The 24,179-nt window shown below is 39.8% G+C and overlaps 1 protein-coding gene across 1 annotated transcript in view; it reads right to left on the reverse strand.

The window, feature by feature from the left end:
* Positions 1-18,264: 18,264 nt before the first annotated feature.
* LOC127416585 (potassium/sodium hyperpolarization-activated cyclic nucleotide-gated channel 1-like) overlaps positions 18,265-24,179 on the reverse strand; it is a 101,690-nt gene continuing 95,775 nt past the window's right edge. Inside the window, exons 7-8 of the mRNA XM_051656001.1 lie at positions 23,026-23,190; positions 18,265-19,937 (exon numbers count right to left, since the gene is read on the reverse strand). Of these exons, the coding sequence (XP_051511961.1) occupies positions 18,265-19,937; positions 23,026-23,190 (1,838 nt within the window). The remainder of the gene's footprint in view (positions 19,938-23,025; positions 23,191-24,179) is intronic.

Here is a 24,179-nt window from a genome sequence, read left to right on the forward strand (position 1 = left end):
CACAGGACCTGAAGTGGGAGACCCACATTGACTCCATTGTGAAAAAGGCCCAGCAGAGGTTGTACTTCCTTCGCCAGTTGAAGAAGTTCAACCTGCCACAGGCGCTGCTGATACAGTTCTACTCAGCAGTCATTGAGTCTGTCCTCTGCACTTCAGTAACTGTCTGGTTTGGTGCAGCTATGAAATCGTATATCAGAAGACTACAAAGGACAGTTTGGACTGCTGAGAGTATTATTGGTTGCCCCCTGCGCTCCCTTCAAGAACTGTACACTTCCAGAATGAGGAAAAAGGCTGGAAAAATCACTCTGGACCCCACTCACCCTGCCCAGTACCTTTTTGAACTGTTGCCTTCTGGCCGACACTACAGAGCACTGAGCACCAGAACCGTCAGGCACAGGAACAGTTTTTTCCCTCAGGCTATCCATCTCATGAACAGTTAAAACTACCCCATTGAGCAATAATTATGTGCAATTCACAGCTTAGTCTTTTTATATTATCCAACACATCCTACCTCTTCTGCCATAACATTCCCTTGCACTGTATATAACAGATTTGTATTTGCACTGCGTATATATATATATATATATATATATATATATATATATATATATATATATATATATATACAGTTTTGTGCAAAAATTTTAGGCACTTGTGAATATTTTTGCATAGTGAGGATGTCTTCAAAAATAATGACATAAATAGTTTTCATTTATCAGTTAACATCATACAAAGTCCAGTAAACATATAAAAAGCTAAATCAATATTCAGTGTGACCACCTTTGCCTTTAAAACAGCACCAATTCTCCTAGGTACACCTGGACATAGTTTTTCTTGGTTGTTGGCAGATAGGATGTTCCAAGCTTCTTGGAGAATTCACCACAGTTCTTCTATCTATTTAGGTTTCAATTGCTTCTGTCTCTTTATGTAATCTCAGACTGACTCGATGTTCAGTGGGGGGCTCTGTGGGGGCCATGCCATCTCTTACAGAACGCCCTGTTCTTCTATTCTAATCTTTTCTATTTGCAAATGTAATGTTTGTGAGTCTAAAATTTATTTTTCCTATTGACACACTAAAGCTAAAGATATAAATAAGCATCTTAAGACAAATGTTTTTGTGAAACATCTTAAGTGCCTAAAACTTTTGCACAGTACTGTATATATATATTTTGTCTTATTGTGTATTCTAAATATATAATTTATTTTCTATTAAATTTTTATTTGTATTCAATTTTTATTTGTTTTATTTTTTTTATTTTTTTTTATTTATTATAATCTCTGTCTTGTTGCTGTATTGTTTGTGCACTGGAAGCTCCTGTCACCAAGACAAATTCCTTGTATTTGTAAGCATACCTGGCAATAAATCTGATTCTGATTCTGATTCTTCTTCTTCTGATTCTTCCGTTGTTATTTCTTTTCACACAAATTATGTCACTTCATCAATATTCAATAAAAATATTTTATATATATATATATATATATATATATATATATATATATATATATATATATATATATATATATTTTTTTTTTTTTTTTTTTTTTTTTTTTTTACCATGATACATTTTGTGACCAGAAAAAAAGCTAATTTCCTTAAGGGGTGCCTTTAGCCCTGTTGTACCCTACAGGTTTGGAATGACATGAGGGTGAGTAAATGACAGAATTTTAATTTTTGGATGCACTATTTGTTTAAATGGCTAAAGATCTGTAAAATGTCACATTTTAAATGGCTCTGGATCATATGTAACATCATTACATTTGTGTTAAGATGTTGGAACTAACTGAAGTAAACTTGGTTAGATTTAATGCTTTCACAGGCTCACTGGCTCTCTCTCTATCTCTCTCTCTCTCCTGTTTCCGGTTCTGATAGAGAGGGACGGTGTGTGTGTGTGTGACATTAGACTGATACAAAGAGAAAAATGAAGAGAGTCATTTTGTCCTCCATATATCTGCCTCTTTGTCCTTTCATGACAGTGAGCTGTCTCTCTCTCTCTGTTTTGTCTTTTATGGTTTTCTCACAGGGTTACTGAAGGTCTTTCATCCTCCGAAGTACATTTGAATCATTCCAGACAGCGTACGAGACTCACAGTGTATTCAAACAAAATATCAGCTGCCCGACAGTCCATGTAAAGATAAAAAAGGTTAGATTTGCATTGCAACAAATCTGTCTTGGGATATACTGTACATTAAGACTTGATTAGTTAATGTCTGATGTGATTTTAAGTGATGAATTACTTAGAAATTGTTTACTGTTGCATTTTATATTTATATAAAACTTGTGGTACTGGATGCTGATTAGTCAATACAGTGTTCCAGCTGTGCTAAAAGACACACATATAAATACATATTTGATATGTTAAATGTTTAAAAAGAAAATCATATTTGATATTTTAAAATGTAATAATTAAAATATGTTTATTTTTTATTTTCACATAAAAGTTTAGGTTCCCCTTCTGTCACTCACTCGATGTTGTGTCGATGTTGTGACATTAGGGGTCACTCCTGGGAGCCCAAACACCTCCAATCTTTAAGAAAAGGCCAATGAGAATTGGCGAGTGGAATTTGCATGCCACTCCCCCGGACATACGGGTATAAAAGGAGCTGGCTCGCAACCACTCATTCAGATTTTTTCTTCGTAGCCGAGCAGTTGTGTATCAGCGAGCTGAATTCCACTGCCAGTCCATTCACCTCAGATAGAAGTGTATGCTGTTGGATATCATCTTTGTGTAATTCCTGGATGCGGTCGTTATCTCTCCGCCTCCGATGGCCACGGGCACTGCCTCATGTGTCTGGTCTGCACTCACACTGAGGCTGCGTTTGTGGATGGTTCGTGTTCTCATTGTGAGAACATGACCATGGCAACGTTGTGGTCGCGGCTTTCCTTCCTCTGAGGGAAAGCCATTCCAGCTGCCCCCCCACACTGCGCCTTCTACCTACGGGTACGAGGCCTGCCCGGCTGGTGCTGGAGGCGATTTGGGGATTTCAATAGGCATGGTCTCGCTGGGTAGTTCCCCGTTGACCTCCCGTTCCCCAGCACGCTCGTCTGCCTCCGCCTCATGGCCAGCCTAACATCTCTCTCGGGGCTTGTGAGCAGGATGAGTCCTTGATCGCTGCGTCGGAGAGCACACTGGGATGTCGGATGCCGAGGACTTTCTGCGGGCAGGTGTCCCCCTACAGCAAGTGTCTAGATGCATCGTGGTCACCATAGACACCTCCAAGTTGGGCTGGGGCGCCGTGTGCAACGGGCATGCAGCAGCTGGCTCCTGGACAGGACCACGGCTGTGTTGGCACATAAACTGCCTCGAGTTGCTGGCTGTACTGCTCACCCAGAGTTGGCTATTGCTGTTGATCCAGTGCAAGCATGTGTTGGTCTGGTTGGACAACACAGCATCAGTAGCATATATAAATCACCAAGGCGGCCTACTCTCTCATCGCATGTCACAACTCGCCCGCCATCTCCTCCTCTGGAGTCAGCAGTGGCTGAGGTCGCTGCGGGCCACTCACATCCTGGGCAGCCTCAATGCCACAGCGGATGCGCTGCCGCGGCAGGGGGCTGCGCAAATATGCATTCCCCCAGTGAGCCTACTTGCACAGACCCTGTGCAAGGTCAGGGACGACAAGGAACAGGTCACCCTCGTGGCGCTGTACTGGCCCACTCAGACTTGGTTCTTGGATCTCATGCTCCTCGCGACAGCCCCTCCCTGGCAGATTCCCCTGAGGAAGGACCTCCTCTCTCAGGGACGGGGCACCATCTGGCACCCGTGCCCAGACTTCTGGAACCTCCATGTCTGGCCCATGGACGGAACGTGGAAGACCTAAATGGCCTACTACCAGCAGTGGTAGGCACAATCACTCAGGCCAGGGCTCCCTCTACGAGGCAGCTTTACGCCCTGAAGTGGCATTTGTTCGCGAGTTGGTGGTCTTCCCGAGGTGAGTTGTGCAGTCGAGTCAGTGCTTTCCTTCCTGCAGGAGATGCTGGAGGGGTGGCTGTCCCCCTCAACCCTGAAGGTGTATGTGGCTGCCATAGCGGCACACCACGACACAGTGAAGGGTAAGTCCTTAGGGAAGCACGACCTGATCATCAGGTTCCTGAGAGGCTCCCAGAGGCTGAATCCTCTTAGACCACGCCTCTTTCCCTCATGGGATCTCTCTGTGGTCCTCCTGGGCCTTCAGAGAGCCCTGTTTGAGCCGCTAGAGTCAGTCGAGCTGAAAGCCCTCTCTTTGAAGACGGCCCTCCTGATTGCGCTCACCTCCATCAAGAAGGTTGGGGACCTGCAGGTGTTCTCTGTCAGCGATACCTGTCTGGAGTTCAGTCCGGTAGACACGTGGTCCTGAGACCCCGGCTGGGCTATGTGCCCAAGGTTCCCACGACCCCCTTCAGGGATCAGGTGGTGAGCCTACAAGTGCTGACCCAGGAGGAGGCAGACCCAGCCCTGTCGTTGCTGTGTCCGGTGCTTGCTTTGCGCATCTACTTGGATCACACGCAGAGCTTTAGACGCTCTGAGCAGCTCTTTGTCTGCTTCGGCGGACAGCGGAAAGGGAACACTGTCTCCAAACAGAGGCTTGCCCACTGGATCATGGATGCCATCGCTCTGGCATACCAAGCCCAGGCTGTGCCCACCCCTTTGGGAATACGAGCACACTCTACAAGGAGTCTGGCATCCTCGTGGGCACTGGCCAATGGTGCTTCTCTAGCAGACATCTGCAGAGCAGCGGGTTGGGCAACACCCAATACCTTTGTGAGATTTTACAATCTCTGGTTTGAGCCGGTTTCATCCCGTGTTTTGTCAGGTACGAACAGGTAAGTTTGATAATACGGAACAGCTGTCTGGGTGTATCGCTTGCATATAGTGCCTTTCCCCTCCGTGAGGCAAAGACGTGCGCATTTCTCCCATGCGAGTTCACGAATCGTGAACCCTGGATGTCCTTCCTCCCTAGCCCTGTGGCTCACGAATTTGGTGGAGGAATTTGCAGCTGGACCCACTATGGGTACTAATATGCCCTGTACTGGGATAGGTGCTCCACAGATGCCGGTTACTCCGGTAACCCCCTGTGATGTATTTTCCACGGTACGGTCTCCCTGTCGGCAGACCTGCATCTCCATTGGGCAGAGCACTCTCTGCCCCTGGTCGCTGTGTTTGTAGAGCTCCTCCCCTTACAGGCAGGACCTACCACTGCGCCTCTTCCATGTGCGGCTAGTGAGCCCACGTAACGTATTGCCACATGTTACCTCTCCTCCGGGCAGGATGTGGTCTCCGCGGGGTCTTTTCCCCCTGAAAGAATAGGAAAGGAAAAGAACACCTTCCCCGGCGCGTGTAATAGCATTAGATGGCCCCAGCTGAATCTAATACTCTGTGGGGAGAAAACATAGAGAGAAAAGGCCGCGGCTGGTGCGGCCTGCTCCCACACTAGTTATGTCACTTCCCCCCCTCTGGGATGTGGGGAACTACATGACGTCTTGTGGGGCACTGGGGGAGGTTACGTGTGGACTGATGCACCTGCTATTACGCACGCAGTAGCTTGCTTGCACCTGCATTGGCAGTTCACATAACACGGTCCAGCTGTTGTGGCGTTTTTCTATAGGGATCCCTAGTGTCACTACATCGATACAACGTCGAGTGAGTGACAGAAGGGGAAAGTCTCGGTTACTGTTGTAACCTCTGTTCCCTGATGGAGGGAATGAGACATTGTGTCCCTCTTGCCACAATGCGGTATTATCCGCTGCAATGGCCGGGACCTTGTCTCAGCTCCTCAGCACAAAACCTGAATGAGTGGTTGCGAGCCAGCTCCTGTTATACCCGTATGTCCGGGGGAGTGGCATGCAAATTCCACTCGCCAATTCTCATTGGCCTTTTCTCAAAGATTGGAGGTGTTTGGGGCTCCCAGGAGCGACTCCTAGTGTCACTACATCGACCAAATTTCTCATTCCCTCCATCAGGGAATGGAGGTTACAACAGTAACCGAGACGTTTTTGCCACTTTTTGAAATTAGTTATATCAGAAAGTGCAGGAAATAATGGTGGCAAGAGGAGGAATGGGATCAGCAAACATTGCAGGCCAGACTTGAACCTGTCATGTGTGTTAAACACTTCAACACAGCACCAGCCTGCCATCACAATTTATAAACTTCAAAGGTGACATTACAGCATATACTGTATACTAACACATGATTGCTTGTCTGGTTCAGCAACATAATTAATTTATTTCTAATTTTCCTGGTGGACTGAAACAGCTTCATACAACTAGACACAAGTGTCAAAAAGTTTTGAACATTTCTGAGGGTCACAGGTCGGCAGAGGAGATGAGTTTGAGACAAACTGAACCCAAAATCTGCTCCTCTTGTCCTGAATTTAAATCTTGTAACATTATAATCCAGAGAACTGGGCTAAGAGCACCTCAACCGGCTTTTAACTGATGTCTTTGACCTATATGCTGTAGTGTCCCTGCACTCATAACTCTGATGGCAGCCATAATTCCACACAATCGTACATTTGCAGAAAGCCGGAGCTTTTCCTGTGTTTGGCAGGCAGACAGCTGTGGTGAGAGCCAGATGTCAGGAAGCTTTTTGGAGGCAGGATTTCATGCAGAGCAATAAATAAATAAATAAATAAGCAAATAAAAGATCTAATAGGGAGTTTACAGAGGATTTGGATTGTCACAGTGCAAAAATGTTCAAAGTACACTTGCCAGAAATAACAAAAAAATAAAGCAAAGTAAAAAACAATGCAACAAAACAAAACAAAACAAAACAAAACAAAACAAAACAAAAACTTTGATTATAGATTTGAAGTCTTTATTAATGTTGGGGAACATTATTTAACCTTCTTTTTTCTTTCTTTCTTTCTTTTTTTAAATTTTTTATTTTTTTTTACCAGTAATTGTTGTTGTTGTTGTGATATCTGACTTCCTCTGGTACAATTATTGTTCTCTACAAAATATGTTTTAATACCTGTAGACCATAAAATGACACAAGAAAAACACTTTAATTTGAGTAAAAGTCTGGCTTGTTTCTCCTACACTGTGACCAAGAATCTGCTGTTGAAATGGAAAAGATTTTAGGAAAGAAGAAGTGAGGAGCAGGAGAGTGCAGGGGAACAGCGGTTGGTCTGTGGCAGCTCACAGCATGAGGAAAACGGATTAATTACTTTAGTGTTTGACCCCGAGCGACCTAGAGGAGATTATCCCAGCGGTTCCAGAGAAGATGGCATTCGCTTGACCATCAGTCTAACAGAATGAGTCATTAACACAGCTATTTTAGAACGAGTGACTGAGGGGATTTTGGGTTATTGACCCCAGAAAATGAGTTTACTTACTACTAAATTCTGCCTTGAAGTCAACATGAAATCAAATAAAATAAAGCCGCATTTATTTTCTTATTAAATGTCTCTGAATGTCTTACTGAGTGCATGTTAATCCAAATAATAATAATAAAAAAAAAATAAAAAAAAACAGTTTTCAAAAAGTTCTATCAAAACGTAACAACTTTCTCCGGCTTTAAAATTTGTTTTCTGATGATGTAACCAAGACTGTGTGGGCAGGGAAAATAATTTCACAGCCTTACAATAACAATCCAATCGAACTGTTTAAAGTTTTGAGAATGCCAGTTTATGACTTTAGAGATAAAACACGTCCATGTGCATTTTAGTTTATATACTTATGAAACTTCTGTATACAGTGTTTGACAGTGATATACTGTAAGGTTTGAACTCAGTTTCATAACAGACTTAATAAAACAAATATTTGTCGGTATTCAGTAAAAATCTTCCTCACCTCTGTACCTTTCAAATCTAATTTTGCATTCAATTAAAATCAATGCATGTTTTTATTTATAGTTTCCATTAAATATTTGTTTTTTAAAAGTGTCACAACAGGAGCAGTCATGAGACACGTGAAAACCAATAATCTTGGTGTGAGCAACGGGTTTTGAGGTGCCATTTTAATTCTTGAATGTGCACAAGCATGAATGAGATTTAAGAGCTGCTGCAGAAGCAGAATGATCTCAGTGAATTTGGAAACAGTAGGTTGACATTTCTTTAGCTAAAATCGGTCTTTGCTTACTGAAATTCGAAACACTGCCCCCAGTGAACAAAGCGAAAAGTGTTGTTGGGCTTATGGGCATGTGTGAGCTCCATTTTCAGGTGTAATGTCCACAGAGGGGCCCCAAAAGTGAGTGGCTTTTAGCTGTACAGGCTGTTACTGTAATACAGTGCAGAGTAATGCATATTTTATAAACTGATCCCCCCAAACCTAAACCTAACCATCAGTGGAGTAAAAATTTTATGTTAGAGGGAAAAATGCAACTTACCTATAGCGCTCGTCACTGATTATGCGAACGCAAATACTTCCTGATTCCAGTTATGGATCTGAACCCGCGTCTCCCATGCTGCTGATGCAACGCGCTCCTGTTCACACCACAAGGGAATGTAAACACACTGGAGCCGATACAAAATTGTCTGATAGGAGATGGCGCTAGTCAGTGAGTTGACATAATGTGGCCAACCCTAGAGTACCAAAACTCTCGGAAACAACATGCCGACTTCCTGTGTGATCATGTTGGCAGAAGGTTTTAAATTTTGGGGTGCACTACTGTATTTTACCATAGAGGCCGTTCGCTCTGAACGCGTGTCTGTCCACACTATTTTTCAATTGCTATCCTATGTAAACATGCACTCGACGGATGTCTTTGACTGTTGTGCCGCATCTCGCTCTTTTTTCATCATCTTGCACAGTGTCAGGTTAAAAAGAAATTCAACTGTTAAAAACTCATCTAGAGATAACTGCGTTTAACTCTATTTGTTGTGGTGCATCTACCTTTTTTTAGGGCACAGATACATTCAGTTTGAATGGCCCTTTATGGGCTATAGTTGTATTTTATGGAAAAATTACTGCCCTGGTAATACCTGAAGAGAATAATAATAATAATAATAACAATAATAATCTGCACTGGCTGAACTGAATTATTAACTTAATGTTACTTAAAGGTTTTGCAGTCACCCTAAAACACACATTTTATTATAGAAAACAAACACTATTTGAAAACAGACTCAGACGAACAAACACCTTACACATTAACATAAGCACACACACACACACACACACACACACACACACACACCAGACACACTTTCTTTATCACCTCTCATTTTCAGCGGAGTCACATGAGGAGAATCCTCTGTAATTATAACAGACAATCTAAAGCGAAGCCAGTCAGTGTGGATGCAGTGGAGATGCAATTAGACAGATGGTGGCAGTCAGAGGAGGACGCATTCCTCTACATTAGACACCTCCTGTGCCTCCAACAGCACACACTGAAAAGAGCTAATGAGAGAGAGAGAGAGAGAGAGGGAGAGAGTGCATGGAGGACTCATTTAAGGAACTGTCCATCCAAAAATGAAAATTCATTTACTCACACTCATGTCATACCAAACATGTATGACCTTCTTTCCTCATTTTAACACAAAAGGAGATGTCATGCAGTATGTTATCCTCAGTCACCATTTATTTTCATTGTATCTTTAATCCATACAATGAAAGTGAAACAGTGAATTCCTGTTTTTAAATTTAATTAGCTTGTCAGGTGTAAGCAATAACTCTCATACTAAATGTGTTTCTGTTGAGCTTAATGTCATATTTTTTTAGCATTTTTGCACTTTTTAGTCATAAGTTAGAAACAACTCGAGTTAATTTCTGTGTAAATTGTTCATACCTAATTCTTATGTAACTGTAGCATTCAATTAAATGCAACAATTTATGTAAGAATAATTTTACAAATAGTTTAGACAGAAATTTGGTCTCATGATTCGTGAATGACACCTTGTGACTTTTAGAACAAACAGGCTGTTTTTGTTACTGTATAGACTTCTATATGTAAATGACCTTTGTTATGATTGTGTAACTTCATTGCTTATGAAATGAGTAACAACGAGGACAAAGTCCTCATGGTGTGAACTGCTGAAGATCAAAACAGGGCACAAACACAGTCTAATTGATAATATTTTATTTTGATATATTTTTATTAAATAATATCCAGTTTGTGTGCTTATCGTCCATCCAGGTTTTTATTGGTGCCGTAGGCGACTCCGTCCACAGCGTCTGTCCTGAACTTAACATCAACAGACAGTTTGTGAAACTACTGCAGTCTCCAAAATATCTGATGCTCACATCACCACACGGTTACATCACACTTATTGCTGTTTTCCAAAGTATAGATTCATAAATAAATAAATAAATAAAAAGAATGAAAATAAAACTAATCAATAGATTGACATTCCAAATACCGTCTTCATGTTTCCTTTAGTATGTAGAACAATGCATCTTTGTTATTGTCCTCAAGAAAGTGCTAAAGTGTGTTTTAGTAGCTTGGTAAAATCCAATGCTTTAGATATATTTATGTGGTGTATTAATACTATGCTAACATGATGCTTCAAATTATATACCCAGAGATGATCAGAGACTAAATATAATATTGAATACAGTGAATATCACACAGTAAGTTAAGAAAACCAAAATAAAGAAAAATTAACATTATAGTTTTTATAAAGAACACACACAGTGAATTGGGTTAAACCAATGCAGCAGAACACATTATCTGAGCCCTCTTAATACACTCTCTTACAAAATTCTTCTTTAAAGTAAAAAAATAAATAAAATCACACTCCTTTCTGAAGATTATTCTTATGGAGCACATCAGCTTTCTCTATGCCAGGCTTGTCCAACAGAAAACTTTATAAGTACAGCTAAAAATATTTCATTAATCTTTCAAATAGTGATAGACTGATATAATCGGCTGATATTTGGCCATTTTAAGATTATCTGCGTCTGCCACTTTAAAACCTATATCAGTCGACCACTACTTTTAACCTGAAATCCTAACAGTTGAACATAAAAAAATCTTCTGCATTCTGCTAATTGTACTGCTACAACTGTCAAAATGGGGGCAGGCACAGAAAATATTGAGAGTTTTTCACCCTTTAAAACTAACGCTACATGTGTTTCAGTGTATTCACCAGCTTCAGGTATTTTGTATGTTTTGTATAGGAGTGTGCAGCAAAGCCGTTATCTGTATCTGTATCTGTTCCTATTGCAAAAATATCTGTATCTGTATTCGGATAGAACTGGATGTGGGTGGGGCATAAACCAGAAGTGCGTCAAAACTAAATAAAACACCTATTTTTAAATGTTATTCTATTACATGTACAGTTTCAGTAAATAAAATATCCCTTGTTTATAACTATTCATAATAATAGCCTAATAATAATAATAAAAATTATTATTATTATTAATATGTTATTACTATTTTATTAAATTATAATGTAATAATTTTTCTTTCTTACCAGATGAAGCTGAATATGTGGGCTATATTAACTGTGGAATATGTTGTTTATTGGTATTTCTGACATTAATATCTCACTGAAAAAGAATTTTCGTTTAAGTCATGTATTACAACGTTATTCTGGAGGCACAAGGTGTTAAGCAATTGTTAAATGTCAAGCACACATTTTTCTGTGAATTTTAAATAAATACAAATACAAACATTAAAAGAAATGAAAATAAATACATATAGCCTACAAACAGATGACAGTCCCGTAAGTCCAACAGGAATTTTTAGAATATGCTCGAGGCTGATTTGTGCGCACATATTTTAACATAATATGGAGGACATCGTTTAGTTAAACGACGTGCAGAATTAGCGAAATGCAGTAGAATAAATGGAGAGTGAGCTTCTCTAGTTTTCCAGAATAGAATAGCGGGAAAAGAATAATGATAATAATAATAATGATAATGTACATTTTATATAGCGCCTTTGCAGAGCTCAAGGACACTTAGCATTCTCAAATGTTTTACAGTTTAGAGGGGTGGGAGTGAGAACTTCGTATCACTTAAGCAGGAATATATATAGAATAGATGTGCACTCTTTGGAGCATTTATACCTTTATGGGGCATTTTAACATTTTTTGGAATAAAGTCTTAACCAGATAATTACCTTAATCTATGATGTGGATATACAGTAAATGGGGTCAACTTTAAGAGATGGATAGACGACCTCCACAGTAAAATCATCACTTCAGGTCAGGAACTTAACATCGCGCTCAGGTCGGTTTATAAATGATTACATGGGAATCATTATGTGTGAATCGTGTGATACATTAATATAGACATTTCAAGACATCGAAAATGTATATGATGTTGCATCTTAGTTAATGTTACTCTCAACAAGTTCCAGACGCACGCAGTAAACGGTGACCGCAAATGTAGTCGAGACCACGACCATCCTATTTGAAATCACACCGTGCACATTTTCATTCAACAAAAATGTTACACTTTAGTAGATTAATATTGGCATCACAGACTCATAAATTCATTGTAATTTTGGATAAGTTTATTTTAAATGTCGCTTTAACCTTGTGCTTCTTGGATAATCAGTCAAACACATTTTTTTTTCCCAAGTCATTATTCGTGCATTTTCGAATATGGTATTCTGCTTCGTGCACATCCCTAGTTTTGTGTCTTCTAATGTTTAAGGTCAGAGAAAACTGCTATTAAATGTATCTGAGCCCTCCTCAGGATCACAACCTTTTTTTTTTTTTTTTTTTTTTTTGATACATTCACAATTAAACCTTCTGTCATCATTTACTCACCCTCATGTCATTTTTAAAACCAAATGACTTACTTTCTTCTATGGAACACAAGAGGAGAAATTCTAAAGAATGTTGACACTGCTCTTCCATAAAATAAAAGTGAGTAGTGATTGAGGCAGAAAGTCCCTTATGTGCCCTTCAAGTGGAGACGGAATATCGTAATTAAGAGTTCCGAGCACATGAATGACCACGCAAAGTCGTATTAAAGATTGGGAAACTCGGATTTCTATATGATACCTGAGTTTCTGAGTTGGGACGCTGAAAGGGGTGTGTCGACATGAAAGATGATAGGAGGTAATGATTTTCCAAAATTATCGTTTATGTTTGGCTTCTTCAGTATTTTGTTTCCCACTTGAATGCGTGACATGTCCTTGTAAAGAATGCCCGACTCGGAGGTACGAGCTTCCCAGGTGCACTTGAAGGCAGCATTACATCCTGCAAAACATCTCCTTTCGTGTTACACAGAAAAAAATGAAGTCATATGGATTTGGAATGACATCAGGGTGAGTAAATGATGACAGTTTTTTTTTTTTTTTTTTTTTTTTTGTGAATTATTCATTTAAGTCTTAGTTAAGGACATTTGAGACCCATTGTCAGTTTGATTTCAAACACAAATGCCTCTCCTGGGCCTTCCTGTTCAAAACATGTCGCCCTGCAGTCACAGCTCTCAGAATGAATTTGTAGGTATGAATTAGAGATGATAGTGCCAATGAAAGCGCTCGGAGGTTCAGCCCGGTAAGTGTGAAATCTAATCCTCAATCACCGGCATTGATTTCATTACAGTCTGCACTGCCAATCCAAAGACGCTTATTCACGGCTTGCAATCACGGCACAAAGCAAACAGAGCCGGCGTAAGATTAGCTGTCAAAATTGGGAACGCTCCCGACTAGAATCAAAATGTGTTGTGTTATGAAAACTGCCAAAAAAAATGATGCGTGTTGTGACTGTGGCCAGATTATACTTCCTGCTGGCTCTGTAAATGTGTCTCTGAATCGCACTGCCAGGGAATATAGTGTGTGGCGCTAATCAAAAGAGAGTTATAACCATTTGACAAGAGGTCAAAATGACTTCATGAGATGGTTGTAAGTTAGTGAAATAAGATATAAGCAATGTTTAAAATAGATTAAACAATTCTAACCCCAAATTTCTACTATCAACTCAATACTTGTAAATAACATTTTAATTAGTTGCCAGTAGCTCACAATGCAAAAGTGAAAAGGTTTGATTTTAAAAATAGACAAAGAGCTAACTGAGAGTCTGAGAGTGCCTGAATCTGAGTCTGATTCGTATAGTATGGGTAAAATTTTTAAAGTTGGAGTTTGGAGCATTCGGACTCTGATTTTGATAATATGAGTCTGAATCAAAGCCTGGATCAGAACTACTGCAGACAGACTGAATCAAAGAACTGGAATATTTGAGTCGGACTTTGATTCTGACAGTATGAGTCTACCTCAATGTCTGAACTGGAGAATCTGAGAATTGTTAGGGTCAGTCCAAAATGAGAATCTGATTTTGATCGTGAATCTGAATCTGAGAGTCTGAATCTGAGATTGTGATTCTGATAGATTGAGTCTGAAACAAAGTCAGAGTCTGAATTTGAGAGCACGAGTCTGAATCAGAATTTTTCTTCCAAATTATCCAGTACCCTGACATCCACCCCATCATGCCAAGTTACTGACAAGCACCATATCCCATCAGACCATTCATTAATAGCATGGGAGACCAGGTTTCTTGTCCCGCTTTGTAACCACAAAGTAGTCATGTTCGCATAATGAGTGACGACCGCAATTAGGAGGTTCCATTTTGCCTCTAACATCACATTTTTACTCCAATAATGATTAGGTTTAAGGTTTGGAGATAGAGTTAATAAAATATGCATTCCTCTTCATTGCATTACATATTTTTTTGCTAGAAACAACTCGCTTTTGGCACCCCTCTATGATCATTTAAAGGGTTAGTTCACCCAAAAATGAAAATTCTCTCATCATTTACTCACCCTCATGCCATCCCAGATGTTTATGACTTTCTTTCTTCTGCACAACATAAACGAAGGTTTTTAGAAGAATATCTCAGCTCTGTAGGTCCATACAATGCAAGTGAATGGGTGCCAAAATTTTGAAGCTCCAAAATCCACTTAAGAGCAACATAAAAGTACTCCAGACGACTCTGGTGGTTAAATCAATATCTTCTGAAGTGATATGATAGGTGGGGGTGTGAAACGGATCAATATTTAAGTCCTTTTTCCTTCACTTTAACTTTCACTTTCTCCTTCTTCTGTTTTTGGTGATTCACATTCTTCGTGCATATCACCCCCTACTGGGCAGTTTAACCGGTCCTGCTCGACCCACTCCAAACGGGATTCGAAACCGGCGTCTCCGGCATGGGAGGCGGGCGTGCTAATGAGGAGGCTAAAAGCTACAGCCACTAGCGTCAGTCGCTAGTGTGCCTCTTGAGGCCAGGGGTGTGAGGTTTACAAATACCGCACAGCAATCATGTACCAGCTGGCTCCCAATCCACAGGGAGGTGAATTTATGATTAAAAATTACTTAAATATTGATCTGTTTCTCACCCACACCTATCATATCATGTCTGAACTCAAGGGTTTAAGCACTGGAGTCATATGGATTACTTTTATGCTCCCTTAATGTTGGCACCCATTCACTTGCATTGTTTGGATCTACAGAGCTGAGATATTTCTCTAAAAATCTTATTTTGTGTTCTGCAGAAGAAAGAAAGTCTTACACATCTGGGATGCCAGGAGGGTGAGTAAATTATGAGAGAAGTTTCATTTTTGGGTGAACTATCCTTTTAACCCGGAAACCAGAGCTCACACTTGCCCATACATTAAAAAACACTACTCACTTTTGCCACTTGGGGCAGTGCTTTGACAGACTTCCACAGACTGAGTTCAGCTCAAGAAAAGTCAGCCTACTGTTTCCAAATTTACTGTGAGATCAGTTGGATATAGCAAATGATCCAGCAGACCACAGCCATCTGATACACTCTGCCGGGACTGTACAGCTTGCCAGAAGTGCACTTGACTACATTGCACATCTGGATACTGTATATGCCAGATTATAATGCTCTTCTCCATCATTTAAACTTTATTTGATGAATTACTGCTGATATGACCAATAGAAAATGAAGACAAACATCTCTTTTAAAAAATATTAATTTTATCGGCTGCTTTCATCTGGCAGTAGTAGCGCAATGTAAATTGCGCCGGACAATTTTTGCGAATGAAGCGCAAACTATAATGAGCCTACTTTACATGTAGAAAGGAGGTGTGTTTTTGTGGAAAGGCATGAAAATGACAATTTAAATACTCAAGACGCAGTGCAATTTCAGCACTGATTGTGCCTGATTAAACTAGATTGTGGATGGTTGGTGAACAAGACGCAGGTTTTTTGCGCTGAAATTCCACGGAATACATGGCGCAACTTTTTAGTGAATTCATCCCTAAAAATCTAAATATGTGAAGCTGCAAAGCTCAGATTTGGAGTGACAGTATGACAGCTCTGGTCAGCATCCCCTATCATTGATATGGTTCAGATATTATCTCTGCAAATTGTCCCAGTCTCCTTACTCTCTAATCAGTCACTCTTACACTCTGATTCATCCTCCTTTTACCCTCCATCAGCCAACAAAGGTTTGACTCTCTCTGGGTATCTTTTGTGTTTGTATTTTTTATTTTTTTTAACTGTCACAAAAAACTCCAAGCTCTCAAATACTCCATAATCAATACTTTAGCCCCCCTGGAAACTCCCTATAGGTCTGAGAAACAATCATAACACACAGTGGAGGTGCCTCAGAACAGTTCCCGGAACAAACCTCTCATCAATGAGAGGAGCCCACAAGGGGTCCTGCCTACCTGCGGGGCCCCTGGCTGCCAGTCAGCAAACATCACCTCCTCCATACATCAGTGTCTTGTTGCATTTGTGCTCCCTGTCTCTTTCTCCCCATCTCACTCACATCTCAAAAGTTGATGCATTTTCACAACATATGAACTTTCTTCGGGTCAGACGCTCTCAGGTGTGTATAACCGCTGTCCCTGATTTTGATTCAAGACACACATAGAGAGTCTGATTTGCTCTTTTGTTTTCGGATTTGCCGTTGTGTTTTATGATTTCTTGATGTGTTTCGGAATTGTTATTTTGTCTATGGATTTGCCGTTGTGTTTTTAGATTTGCTGTTTTGTTTTGCACTTCACGGCCACCGTAGACAAGGGTAAAACAAGTTAAAGGTAACCCTGTCTCAATAAATCAGAACAGTTGCTGACCTGTGAGGGACTCAGGTGTGTATGTATGTGACTGATGGAGCTCTGCTACGAGTTACTTTTCCCTGAAAGACAGAACAATTTCATTTTTTTTTATATCGTCATTTACTTAAACTTACAAAATACATTCAGAATTATTCACTCAATTCCACCATATGTCAATCCTTTAGCAGCTAAATATATATAAACAAACTAAATCACTTTCGAGCAGCTCTTTGACTAATGTTACAATGTTGTTGTCTTGTGTTGGCTTATTTTATGTACAAACAAGAAATGATGAATGGACTTTTTTCATTTCTTTCTGTGAAAAGGTAAAACTATTCTTGGTAGGTCAAACTAGATTGCCATTTGCAACAAGCTATATCATTAGAGTAACGAACGAACAAATGCACACACGCTCACACACACACAGACACAGTCTGCAGGGCTAAAATGTCATTCATGTCTAACAACAAGCATATGATCCTGGAAGACACAAGTGAATTATGATTTAGCTGGGACACTGCTGTAAAATCCCTGTTTCCAAAACATCTCCCTGTCCCCCGAAGCCCACTCAATGCACACTTATATTACTAGTGTGGTTAAACCAAAAACAAACAAAAAAAAAAAATCCCTGTTTCCAAAACATCTCCCTGTCCCCTGAAGCCCACTCAAAGCACACTTATATTACTAGTGTGGTTAAACCAAAAAAAAAAAAAGAAAAGAAGAGAAGAGAAAGAAAGAAAGATAAACATTGTCTAGGAGAACGTGGACTGAAAATGTTCTGGTTTTCCAGTGTTCTCTTCTGTACCTCAATACAATGAATAAATAGGTACAGTCCCTTAAATACAATCCCTTATATTCAAGATCAGCAATATGTGATCTCCTTTAGGGTGTCTTGTTGACTAAAAAGGTATTTTGGGACACAAAGAGCAGTTTTTATATGCAGGCTTGAGTGCATAGGATCTTGCAAAGTAGTCTTTGTATCCTGTCCATATCAGTCATAATTACCAATTTGTTGTGGATGAATTTGGCATAGTTATAAAATAAACAAAACAAATGTCCTTTAGGTTTCAATATATTTTGCATTTCACACCCTCCTATAGACTGATTAACATATCTTTAAATATATAATTCCATATACTTTATATGTATATATTCATGAGTGAAAAAGAAGAATAACAAAGCCAAACAAAAGAGGAGAAATCTAGATCTCTAGGTTACTTTGGTACTGGTCACAGTAATATTTAGATATTTTAAAAACACAGTGTAGATACAGAGATAAAGAAAGACATTTTTAAATGCAACACAGAGGAAGATTGCTATTACTGAATTAGGGGATCAGGGATGCACAGGAGGGTGTGATTCAGCCTCACAAATTGGAAGGAAGTTTAGAACGTAGTGGTTCTAGTTCAGACGAATGGGCGTCTGAGGCACTCGGGAGAGAAAGTGCAGGTGACGTCCCTATAGAATGAGCCTGGGCTCTTGACCCAGGAGAAGTTTGTACCAGGGTAGCCATATGCCCAGATACCGAGCTGCAGGGCTTGGGCGTAAGCATTGGTGATGAATAGGGGGAGAGGCAGTAACCAGGCTCCATAATGGACAGAGGGGAAGACTGACCCATAGCTTGGGCCCCCTCTATAACTAGTGAAGGGTGGGAACTGGAAAGTATATTCAAATCCTCATAAAAGCGGCCCAGTGGGGAGTCCGTCCCTGAGGCATGATGGCCTGGGAGCTGGCCAGGACAGGAGGATTGGGGTAGGAGCAGAGAGCTGTGAGAGCCACCTGCACTGGAAGGGTCACTATATTGGAAAGTTCTCCCTGTAACAGGGCTGTGGATAGTTGGACTAGGGGCTAAAGGGGTATAGCAAGGTGAGGCGTTAGCTGAGCCGTATTGAGCCAGGGAAGCTAGCGCTGACCTTTCTAAAGGAAGTTGGGGAAGGTAGCTGGATTGTAGGCTGGCTAAAGTGGGTAGGGTATGTGATGATGTAGAACCGTCATTGGTTTGGGCATAGCTAGAAGAAGGGGATCCATGTGGGGGAGTATGCAAGATGTTCAACCCTGTTGATGTCTTGCCCCCTCCACCAGCAAACTGCTGTAAGGAGCCCATTTGAGTGGGTTTTGATGGAGGCTGGCCATGTAATAACTGACTAGGGGCATGACTGAACAAGCCTGTGGAAAGAGGGCTATTATTTGACGAGGTTGTAGACAAGATCCCACTTGCGACGTCAACTGATCCGCCCCCAGAGCAACCAGCTGAAAGTCCACCGGAAGGGTCCCCTTGCGCTCCCCCAATCACACCACCTGTTGCTCCACTTGACGAATACCCAATAACACTCCCAGAGCCTCCCCCTGGGGCACCTGCTGTCGCCCCTTTCTGGAGGTGTCCTGACAGTGGAGGGGTGCTAGGAGGAATGGGCTGTTTCTGTCGGGGCTGTGAATGGAGCTGTGCGGTACTGGACATTGGCGATGTCGAGGAGGAAGGGAAGCTCCCAAATGGGAATGCAGATGCCCCACCGGGCCCAGACTGTGAGCTGCTACCGCAAGCCTGCTGGCTGGTACTGCTGAAAGCAGTGGCACCTGACAAGTGCTGTGTCTGAAGGGTTGCGAGAAGAGGGGTATCAAACCCAGTCAGAAGCTTTGAAGGCGAACTGGAAGGGGAGTCACCAATTGATCCAGAGCCTCCTGACTTCGGTACCACAGTTTGAAACCTCTTCAACCGGCTGGATGGCTCCTTCCTCGATCCCAGGACAGAAACAGGAGGTCGGAAGAGAGCAGCAGGAAGATGGGGATGGTGGGTTAATGCAATAGCAACCGAAGTGGTTGCAGCAGCAGCCTGTAGAGGTGCCTGGATTAGTGGGGCCCAGATAACAGGTGTTGGAGAAGGTGGAGCAGGTGGAGATGGGATTTGCATTAGGTTGGCACAGTGAGCCATGTCCCGATCGTGCTGCACAATCTGTTGGATGATTTCACTCTCCTGATAGTTCAAAACCCCTGAATTCAAGTCGTGCTGGACCTTATGCTGAAGAATAGAGTTCTTCTTCCCTAATGGATGAAAGACAAATATAATTTAGTAATCTGCAGTTTGAAGGACACAAGTTATTTTATGATTCCGAGACTATGCAACACAAACAAAAATTATCGAAACGTACCATGGTAATACCATTTTTTGGGGTCATAATGCCATGTAATTCCATAGTACTTTTTATATACACACCACTTTTATACATTTTACCATGTAAATAATAGGGTGTATGAATATGGTAATCATTCAGTGCCAGTGTTTATTTCAAAGTATTAAGGTAGTAGTATCTAATAGCATCCCTTTACCATGGTAGAGCCATAACACTTTTTCTAATGCAATAAGCATTCAGAATTTCTAACTAAAACAATATAAAGTACATGAAGACACATCAGATGCTGCAGTTGAAAATAATATGTTATCATGTAGTTCCCAGTATATTGTTGTGTGTAGGTTTGCAACATTTTTCATCTCTTAAATTACAGAATTAGTTTAAAATACAATCTTTGTTAACAACTGCATATCTATCAAATCTTTTGTTTGACAGTAGAGCTCTCTATGTATTTCATTAATTGTCTTATTTTTTTAGGTTTTAGCCTCAATCTAAAAAAGTGTTTATGTGAAAATTATCATGTTCCATGAAGCCTTGCATAAGCATGTTAAGCTGCACTGCACCCTTCCTTCAAAGATATATATTTAAGTCCTTATAACCACCAAAAAAGGATATTATTCACCCTCAGCCAACAGCCTGAATATTAAAGAGACTAGTGTTTTATACATTCTGTCCACCCTTTAACACCCCTTTGATTCCTCCCTTTCATATGCCATATCACCCCTGTTAAACCGGTCTCTGTCTTCTCTCCGGGCGCCTCAGTTAGCCGTAGGACAGCTCAGAGCGCAATCAGACACTGAGGGGCATCTTACAGTGAGGAGACAGGCCGAATAATATGAAAAGACAGAGCAAACATGACCTCTAAGTTCCAGAGGACTGATATAACAGGAGAAGAAGAGCTTGGAGAAGCAGAGGGCACTTTGCTATGTTTGGTAATGGCTGCATGGAGAAACACAGTATCACTTACAACTGTAAACACACTGAGGAGTGACCCAAGTGACTTTTGATCTTCTGGCAGTACACAACTGAAATTTATTTTTTACAGATTACCCCTGATTTCATGCATAGAATAGCTGCACTAAACTTGATTTAACCCCAAAAACAGGAGAGAGAGAAAAAACAAAAACAAAACAATACATAAAAAATGAGTACATTTTCCTAGAGAAAATAGGATTTAAAAAAAAAAAAATTTGTATGATGTACCATAACTAAGCTCATTCTCATTACTGTGATTCAGTATTAAAGTAAAAATGACTGTGTGAAGTATAATGATTTAAAAAAAAACAAAAAACATTTGCATAAAACCAGTACAACAAATACTACCATGTGAATACCTTACAATTCAGATAATAGAAAAATAATGTTACAATGCAAAAAAATATGAACCAGAATTGTGATATTTTATTGACAGGTTTTTGTGAGATATTTAATAATTAATTATAATATTAAATATATGCCAGTAGTTACCTTTTTCTAGGGTGAAATATTATCCTTCCAAGAACTCCACATTGCATATTGTTTGAAACATCTTGGTAATAATAATAATTCAATAATTCTAATTTTCTTCATATTAATTTGCTCTGCAAATTGGATTAGAGTTTAGATCAGGGTTGGCAATTTTCTGATAGGAGAATTTGTGATTAGTCAGGACTACATTGCAGGGAAATGAAGGACCTGTGAACCTTGATTCATTTGAATACAGATGCTCAGATAGATGCAAATTGTACAAATCTATTTAATCTTTAATTAATTTGTGATGTCTTCACTATTTGGATGGGTGTTTCGAGTGACTACAAACAGTGTAGGTTTACAATTGCTACAGACAACAGGACAAAAATATGATGAAAAATATGAACAAGGAATGATATTAACATATCAACAGAAGGTTTGGTATGTTAATGTCCACATACTGCCACAGTTGCGAATGTGTGGTGCATTATGAAGCAAAAAATAAGACAACGAAGGCCCCGTACAATTGCGCAGCTGAGGACATGCATGCTAGATGAGAGGGGGAGAAATTGCACTTGCTAATCATAACAAACATGTGTCTTCAGTGCCCAAATGCTTAAAAAGTGTTATTAGAAGAAATGGTGACGTTACACTGTGGTAAACACTTGATAGTCCCAACTTTTTGGAGCTTTCTGCAATCATTTATATATATATATATATATATATATATATATATATATATATAAAGTTAATTCACAATGTTAAACATCAAATAACGTGTTTTTGTAGAGCTTTCAATAAAACACAGGGTGAATAGAATTTACAAGTCACTCCTTTTTTGTTTCTATTAGCAATTTCCATACTGCCCAAACTTTTTCTGAATTGGGGTTGTAGATTTTGCATGGGTTTACTTAGCGACCATACACTGTCCAAAATCTATGCGCATTTGTGATAGTCAATGATTTGTTTTTTCTCTAAAATTATGACATTATAAAATTATAAATCTCTTATCGTATACACTGTATACAGCGGCATTTCTCCAGAAGGAAATTCTTCTCGCCCTCTATATTAAGCTTGCTTGCAGTCTCATATCGTGTTTCCCTCTCTGCTATGAAATGATTCAGTTTGTTCTTGTTACTCTTGTGAGCTGGCTGATGGCGCTGGATGTGGATGTTTATGGTAACGGAGGAGGGTGTCTTCCCTCCTACTGAGGAAAATAAACAATGTGTGCAGCAGAAACACTAACACATTGGGATAGAAAGACCTCACGAGCTGAGTACTGACTCAATAAGGCAAATGACACTTATTCTGAGACATCACACACACACAAGAGGGAATGGAAGTGGAGTACACTGGAAATGGAAGATTGAGCACATGACATTGTTGGATACAGTATCTCACGCAGTGCATTCTGGCATGTACTGTATACTGCACATTTTTGCATTTTATATGCAAACAGCCAATTCACACACAGCAAAGAAATAGTGTGGGTAGTATGCTATTACAAACATCCCAAGAGACTCATCTACTGCCAGGTTTTAAAATCTTACCGATGCGATCCAGGCGGTCTAGAGCAACGGTCTCGAATGCTCTCCTCATCATGGGATACTCTTCCAGGACTTCATTGAAGTTGTCCACAGACAGTGAATACAGACGGCAGTATGTATCTGCCCGAACGCTGGCAGTGCGTCTACCCCGTGTCAGCAGACAAATCTCTGGACAAGACATACACATAAATAAATCAGAGTTCATTTCAGTTTGTTACTGTGATTATTTATTCTTATACATATTGGTAAATTATTCAAAACAGTTCAACATGTCTTCTAAAAATCCTTCTATATGAACAGAATTTATTATAAGTTTTAAGGTATGAGATGCCATGGTTAATTGTAATTATAGTCATGGTTCAGCAGAGTTGAACTGAATTATTTAAGTTATACTGACGATATTCACAATATAACACTATAGCATTGAATGCCTTAAATACAAATATTAAGGGCACAAATAGTCATTATAACAATATTTCACTAAGCACATTCATCAAGTGTCATCCATCTGCTAGAACATAAAGTTCCCAACATGTAAACTAAGGTTAACAGTTGGTCTCTATAGGTGCTGTGCAGTGATATAGACAGTAACTGGTGAACAGGTGTTTCACATCATAGCTATTAATATATATTGTGTTGTAGCATATATTAACATCAGCATCAAAGACCACCATCAAGCAACAGAACTGTAATAATCTATATATTAAAAATAGTGTATTTTGTTTTATTATAATTACGTTTTTTTTATTATATTAAGTTACATTTTATTACATGTATTATACGTTTATTTTATTATATTATAAGCATTTTCATGCTGGCAAGGTTGCTGGGATAAAATAATTTTTATTCTGAAATTTTATTTAAATTAAAATTCAATTGCAATCCAAAATCTCCACACAATTTTTTTTTAAGTAATTGAATTTGAATTAATTCCCTGCATTTCTGTATTGAAACAGAACTGAACAAAGCATTTTTCTTTCTCATATATAAGACTTTAATAGAATCATCAACATACAGTTTACACCAATTGACATAAATTATACTCTCTGCTCATCTCACATTGTTCCTGTAGACAAACTGACAGTGACTGAATTGAACCAGCACAAGATATCTGACAACTGCATCAAATTCTCCAAGAATTAACGGCATTCTTCAAA

This window comes from Myxocyprinus asiaticus, chromosome 26 (assembly GCF_019703515.2).
Source record: "Myxocyprinus asiaticus isolate MX2 ecotype Aquarium Trade chromosome 26, UBuf_Myxa_2, whole genome shotgun sequence".
Lineage (NCBI taxonomy): Eukaryota > Metazoa > Chordata > Actinopteri > Cypriniformes > Catostomidae > Myxocyprinus > Myxocyprinus asiaticus.